At 39.3% G+C, this 7,899-nt stretch overlaps 1 protein-coding gene across 1 annotated transcript; it reads left to right on the plus strand.

Annotated features, from left to right (window-relative positions):
- Window positions 1-3,784: 3,784 nt before the first annotated feature.
- On the plus strand, window positions 3,785-6,850 carry LOC137297511 (serine/threonine-protein phosphatase 6 regulatory ankyrin repeat subunit A-like). The gene has a single exon (XM_067829430.1). It carries the CDS (start codon window positions 3,785-3,787, stop codon window positions 6,848-6,850), a length of 3,066 nt encoding a protein of 1,021 aa, XP_067685531.1.
- Window positions 6,851-7,899: the final 1,049 nt, after the last annotated feature.

Here is a 7,899-nt window from a genome sequence, read left to right on the forward strand (position 1 = left end):
TTGAAGAGGTTATTTTAAGACGATGTCGTATTGGCCATACTAGATATACTCATTCATACCTTTTAAAAGGTGAGGATCCTCCATTTTGTATCCCTTGTGATGAGAGAGTCACGGTGAAGCATATCCTGCTTGACTGTGTTGAATTCTCCATCACAAGGAATAAGTATTTTACAGTTAAAACAATTAAGGATCTTTTTACCAGCGTTAGGTCTCATTTAATTATTGATTTATTAAAAGAAATTGATTCTTTGGTTGAATTTTGAAATTATGTAGTGTAAATAGATGTATTTTAATTATTAGAAGTTTGGATTTGTAACTTGAATTGTTGGTGGCTGTACCCTCGAAGGGGGTTGAAGTATTGTAAAATTATTGTCCTCCTGAGAGGGTACGTAAGTCCAAAAACATTCACAGTAAATTTAAACTTTCCACTGTTCTTAGTCGTAGTATATCTGTATTTTTAATTTTTGGCTACAGGCCCCCCCTAAGTAATTGAAGGAATTACAGCAAATTTGAAGGAATTGCATCTCAAATGTAAACAAACGCAGCCCACTCGCGAAACAATTGCAGCGATATCGGTAGTTTAGCGGTAATAACAGAAACACATCGGCCCTATCGGAAGCAATGTCGGTAATACTGGAAACACGATCGGCCATCTTCGGAGATTTTTCGGTCGCGAGCGGAAACTCACGCAGCAAAACATGGCGTCGTTGGAACAAGCGCCCGTCCCGGTGAGATTTGTTTTTAGTTCCTACTATTACATTTTTACACTTATCCATCTTTGACCACCCGTGTTGAATGCGTTTAGGTATGAGGTGTTGTCGGGGCAATAACTTATTTTTTTAGGAAAAGATTGTCACTGCAGAAGAGTGTCACAAGTCATGCCCCTGCAGTTTGTTTACATCTGAACATCGAAGTCGTGCCGATGATTACGAACGTGCGCCAGATATAACATCATTTTTTTTAAAAAAATGTGTTTAAATTTGTCAGTTGCACTTCATAGCAAGACAAATTATGGCTCATAAACTTCTTCATGGCGCACGTTCATGATGTTCGTAATCATCGGCACGACTTCGATGTTCAGATGTAAACAATCTCCAGGGGCATGACTTGTGACACTCTTCTGCAGTGACAATCTTTTCCTAAAAACATAAGTTATTGCCCCGACAACACCTCATACCTAAACGCATTCAACACGGGTGGTCAAAGATGGATAAGTGTAAAAATGTAATAGTAGGAACTAAAAACAAATCTCACCGGGACGGGCGCTTGTTCCAACGACGCCATGTTTTGCTGCGTGAGTTTCCGCTCGCGACCGAAAAATCTCCGAAGATGGCCGATCGTGTTTCCAGTATTACCGACATTGCTTCCGATAGGGCCGATGTGTTTCTGTTATTACCGCTAAACTACCGATATCGCTGCAATTGTTTCGCGAGTGGGCTGCGTTTGTTTACATTTGAGATGCAATTCCTTCAAATTTGCTGTAATTCCTTCAATTACTTAGGGGGGCCTGGGCTAGCTATGTCTAAATTGCTAACAGCTGAGGGGATGATGTAAATCCGACTAGGCTCCATGCAGGTAGCAAAGGCACTGTAAGTCCCCATGGTCCCTAGTATGGTGATCTACCTTCAGTTGCTGGCAACCTATAGCCTGATTTTATACTGTATTGTCCGAATAGTGATATTAGTTTTAAACTTTCCACACTAGTTTTAATCTGATTTGTGATATTCTAGTTGTTTTACTGTCCTTCGCTGACAGGTTTTTTTAACAATATATGTATTTCATTTCAGTATTACATGTTCTCGTCACGATATGGCTGAGACATTGCCGATGTGACGTTAAATATTAACTCACTCACTCACTCACTCACTCACTTTCTGATATTATTACATGAAATAAAACCGTACATTGGTTACACCTACTTGGGTTGTCAGTCCAGATCTGAGGAGGTCCCAATGCGACGGTGTCGCATTGGCCACAAAGGATATACAGATGAATATCTGCCTAAAGGTCTTCTTTTTTGTTTCCGTGGTGATGAAAGAATCACGATCAAGCATGTTTTGCTTGACTGTGTTGAGTATTCCATCTCAAGGGATACATATTTCAAATCCCAATCTATGAAGGATCTTTTAAATAATGCCAGTTATTATTTAATTATTGCGTTTTGAAAAGAATTAGATTTATTAAGTAACTTGTAAATAATCTCATATTTTATGACTGCTAGTTTAGATTAGTAACTGACATTGTTAGTGGCTGTACCCTCAAAGGGGGTTGAAGTATTGTAAAATTATGGTCCTTCTGAGAGGGTACGTAAGTCCCGAAACATTCAAAGTAAACTTAAGCTTACCAGGATTTTTAAATGTAGTATTTTTGTTATTTTAATTTTGGTTAAGATTTCCTACAATCGTCAGCGACTGAAGGGATGGTGTAAATCCAACTAGGGTCCATGCAGGAAGCAAATGCGTTGTAAGTAACCATGGTCCTTAGTATGGTGATCTACCTTCAGTAGTTGGCAACCTACAGCTCATTTTTATATCGTATTGTCCTCTATAGTTACATTGTTTTAGGTCTAACCACTAGTGTGACATTTTACTCTGTGATGTTCTAGTTAGTTTTACTCTCCTTCGTTGACAGGTTTTTACAGTGTTTGTGCTATTAATTCATTTGTATTTTATAAATTAATCGTTAACGTCACGATATGGCAGCGACGTTGCCGATGTGACGTTAAATAGTAACTCACTCACTCACTCTTCACTGACTGGAGTGGGTACTCAATAAGGTTGATACACAGCGGAAATGCATATAGAACATAATACATCGCAAATGATGTTTCTCTCTCTTCAGATGAAGGCAGACATTTGTACCACTTTGAACACGTGCTGGGGAATGAGGTGCCTGGAGACTCATGCTGGAAAGACTGTCTTTGTCGAAGGTATTTACATGTAGGGTAAGGCACCACTCTGATGTTATGATTTGGAAAGTAAGTCCCTCCACCCGATGGACGAGGGCTTACTTTCCCAAACGTAACCGATGAGGAGTGCTTTCTGATACATATACACCGTCAATGAACGGTAGTTAGATGATCATGTAATGAACCTACATACCAGTAACTGAAGAGCTAATAAAATAAATGGAATGACAGTACCTAAGTACTACTAACTGCATATGGATAATTTAACACAAGCACCTCTGTCGGGTCAGTAGCCGTGAGGTAGACTTTACACTTGATAACTTGGCAAATGCGGTTCCATTCTTGCTAGGGAAATCATTTGCACTTTAAAGTTGATCTTTGACGATATGTTTCAGATGATTTCAAACTCTTACAGATGACGTGAATGTTGATGTTCGTACATCGAGGCAGAAATAAATACCCATTAGGAAGAGGTTTTAGTAATAATAAGAAAGCGTGAATATAGGCATTACTTTCAAGAAGTAAAAGGAAGAAATAGGCCTTACTTACAAAACTTAAAACCTGGAAGTAAACAAAAACCTCAAATGCGGCTATTCCGGGAAAGGGTCATGTCTAATACATAGTGAAAAACACCCTTCGGGTTTATGTTATTATTTGTCAAAAACCAAGACTTAAAATGTTAAAAGACCAGAACTGAAAACTGTTATGTTTCCACGCTTTCTTTCAGATGAACATTATCAGAAACATAACCAGGCCTTTGACAATATTACTCTTATTTATGCCTGCTCACTGGGAGACCTGCATCGAGTTAAACACATATTGTGTCAAGATCCTTCAAACATTAATTCAAGAGATCAGTCTGATAGGACACCGGCAATGATAGCAGCAAGAACAGGACACATGGCGGTACTGAAGTTACTTTTTGAGACAGGTGCAAATTTGTCCGTATTGGATAATGCGGATAACAACATCTTACACATTGCCTGTATGGAGGGAAACCTGGAGATAGTAAATTACCTAATCTCCCGGAATATCATTGACATTGACAGTAGGGGAGATCACGGCACAACACCGTTGATGTTAGCAGCACGGTTCGGGAAGATGGAAATGTTTAATTTTCTTTTGAAAACAGGAGCCAATATATCAAAGGAGGATGACGATGGTGAAAATATCCTCCATAAATCCTGTAAAGGAGGAAATGTAGATATAGTGAAAGATGTCATCACTCACAGAGTACTGTACGTAAACAGTACAGATAACAATGGCATTACACCATTGATGTTGGCAGCAGGTTATGGGAACAAAGTTGTCTTTCAACTTCTGATAGACAGGGCAGCTGATACATCAGCAAAAGATGATACAGACAGAACTATTCTTCACTGGGCCTGTGAAGGAGGAAATGTGAAGATAGTGAAAGATCTACTGACACAATGCACTGTTGACATTAACAGCAACGATAGAAAGGGAATGACACCATTGTTGTTTGCAGCATATCATGGGAAGAGTGATGTACTTGGATTATTGATAAAAAAAGGTGCTAATGCATTAGCAGTGGATCATCGAAAAAGAAATATTCTCCATCTTTCCTGCACTGGAGGACATGTTGATGCAGTCTGGTATGTCCTAAATCACACCAGTGTGGATATAAATGGTAAAGACCATACAGAGACGACACCAGTGCTACTTGCAGCATATCATGGGGAAATAAAAGTATTTGATATTCTTGTGGAAAACGGAGCGGATCTGACAGCAGTTGACAAATATGGTGACAACATCCTTCATTGTGCCTGTCATGGAGGAAGTGTGGAGATAACGAATCGCATCCTGATGCAAAACATTGTGGATATTAATAGTAAAGGAGATGGGGGGATGACACCGGTGTTGATGGCAGCCTCTGAAGGGGAAAAAGAAGTATTTGATTTCCTTGTTACTCAAGGAGCTGATTTGTTGGTAACAGACGAGGATGGGCAAACCATCCTTCATCGCGCCTGCCATGGAGGAAATATAAAGATAGTGAATTACGTCCTGATACAAAACATAGTGGATATAAATAGTAAAGATGATAAAGGGATGACAGCGGTGTTGGTGGCAGCCTTCCTTGGGAATAGAGAAGTATTAGATTTTCTTGTTAGACAAGGAGTTGATATGTTAGTAGCAGACAATGATGGGCAAAACATCCTTCATTTGGCCTGTCAAAAAGGAAATGTAGAGATGGTGAAATATATCCTGACAAAGAAACGTCTCGGCATAAATACTAAAGGGTTTTGGGGGATGCCACCAGTTTTACAATCAGCATATTATGGAAAAAAAGAAGTATTTGATGTTCTTGTTAAACAAGGAGCTGATCTGTCAGTAGTTGACGAATATGGTGACAACATCCTTCATTGTGCCTGTCATGGAGGAAGTGTGGAGATAGCGAATCACATCCTGATGCAAAACATTGTGGATATTAATAGTAAAGGAGATGAAGGGATGACACCGGTGTTGGTGGCAGCCTCTGAAGGGGAAAGAGAAGTATTTGATTTCCTTGTTACTCAAGGAGCTGATTTGTTGGTAACAGACGAGGATGGGCAAACCATCCTTCATCACGCCTGCCATGGAGGAAATATGGAGATAGTGAATTACATCCGGATACAAAACATAGTGGATATAAATAGTAAAGATGATGAAGGGATGACAGCGGTGTTGGTGGCAGCCTCCCTTGGGAATAGAGAAGTATTAGATTTTCTTGTTAGACAAGGAGCTGATATGTTGGTAGCAGACAATGATGGGCAAAACATCCTTCATTTGGCCTGTAAAGAAGGAAATGTAGAGATTGTGAAATATATCCTGACAAAGAAACTTCTCGGCATAAATACTAAAGGGATTAGGGGAATGCCACCAGTTTTACAATCAGCATATTATGGAAAAAGAGAAGTATTTGATGTTCTTGTTAAACAAGGAGCTGATCTGTCAGTAGTTGACAAGAATGGTGACAGTATCCTTCATCTGGCTTGTCGAAGAGGAAATGTAGAGATGGTAAATGATATCCTGACACAGAAGTTTGTAGACATAAATACTAAAGGGTATATGGGGATGCCACCAGTGCTGCTGGCCGTGTGTTTTTTTAACAGAGAGGTATTTGAGTTCCTTGTTAAAAAAGGAGCTGATCTGTCAGTAGTAGACAAGCATGGTGACAACATCTTGCATCTGGTTTGTCGATATGGAAATATGAAGATTGTGAATTACATTTTGACACACACCACTTTGAACATTAACAGCACAAATAATAAGAAAATGACTCCTTTGTTGATGGCAGCATATCATGGGAAAAAAGACGTACTGGGATTATTACTAGAGACAGGTGCTGATACCTCAGCAGTTGATCATAAAAATAACAATGTGCTCCATCTTTCCTGCACTGGGGGACATGTGGATACAGTGAAGTTTATCCTGAACCTAAATATTGTGGACATAAATAGTAAAGATTTGAGTGGGATGACACCAGTGATGCTTGCAGCGTATTGGGGGAAAAGAGAAATATTCTATATTCTTGTTCAGCAGGGTGCCGATCTGTCCATAACTGACCAGATTGGCGACAACATCCTCCACAAAGCCTGTATAGGAGGAAATAAGGACACAGTGAAGCATGTCCTCAAACTTCACATTGTTGACATCAACAGTAGAGGATCTAAGGGGATGACAGCGCTGCTTTATGCAGCAGAATATTCTGACGGTGATATGTTTGACTTACTTCTGAGGAATGGGGCGGATCTTTCAGTAGTAAATGATGATGGAAACAACGCCCTTCATTTGGCCTGTGAAGAAGGAGCTAACGACATTGTGGAATCTGTGCTCTCACAGAGTACAGTAAATATAACTGCCAAGAACAACAAGGGACTGAATGCAGCTGAGATTGCGAGGGAAGAGGGTTATTTGTCAACAGCAAAGTTACTGTCATAAGTCTTCTAATCAGTGCGTTCTTTAGTGAGAACATAATATTGTACCTCCATCATAGCAGCCAAATCATGCATATAACCAAATACAAATCCCTTGTTGTAACGGTTATTAATTAGTATATTACAAGCTGTGTCAAACAAATTCCTTTGGGTTATGATATAAATATATATTTAAGGAAGTAGTTTTGCTTTTTGAATTTGTAGTGAGAGTGTGTTTTTTTCAAGTTTATTTACTTATTAATTAGACTATAGTTATCACTGGATCACAATGTTTAACGTTTTGAGTTTTACGTTACATTGGCGTTGTTCCATACAGTGACGAGATCAACTTTGCATCCATTAACATTTTTAGAGCATGGTCCAAAAGTGTTTCATTTTAAAAAAACCCCAAAAAACAAATATTATCGTTTTATCACCATATGAAAACAGAAGATGCCATAGCATCGACTACAAACAAATCAATGTGTTATTCTCACTATTAAACTGATTTTCGATATAGGTCAACTTCTCTCAGCAATTTTACGATCAGCTGCCTGCTCACACGAGAAAAGAATGAGCTTTCAGATTTATCGCAACACAAGCGGAGGTCTTTGCATTTGAAAAGTCCACACAGTCAAGCAAAATATGCAGGATGGTGAAAAGATCATTGCAGGAGATACACATAGAAGGTCCAACACTCTCCGTTTTCAGCAGATGGTCATTTGAAAAACGGCTGTGGCCAATACGACATTGTCGTGAAGCCTATTCATCACATCTTGACTCACAACACAAGTAGGTATCAGCAATTGTTGACTTCAGGTCATGAAGTTTATTTCTTCCTACCTGGCTGTCCCATCTTTTTCGTATGAGGTTACGAGTATAACTTTTGATAATGGGTTTCAAGTCACTGTACATGCCGACGTGACTGGGCAGCCAGCAGAGGACGATGTAAATTGAAGCTGGTAAGATGCTATGATATCGATATCGAAGTTTTTAGCTGCAGATATGTGGATTTGAACTCTGCTTAGAAGTGGTGGAACCGGGCTTGGCAATTTAGACTCATTTAGACGCTGG

Source organism: Haliotis asinina, chromosome 1 (assembly GCF_037392515.1).
Source record: "Haliotis asinina isolate JCU_RB_2024 chromosome 1, JCU_Hal_asi_v2, whole genome shotgun sequence".
Lineage (NCBI taxonomy): Eukaryota > Metazoa > Mollusca > Gastropoda > Lepetellida > Haliotidae > Haliotis > Haliotis asinina.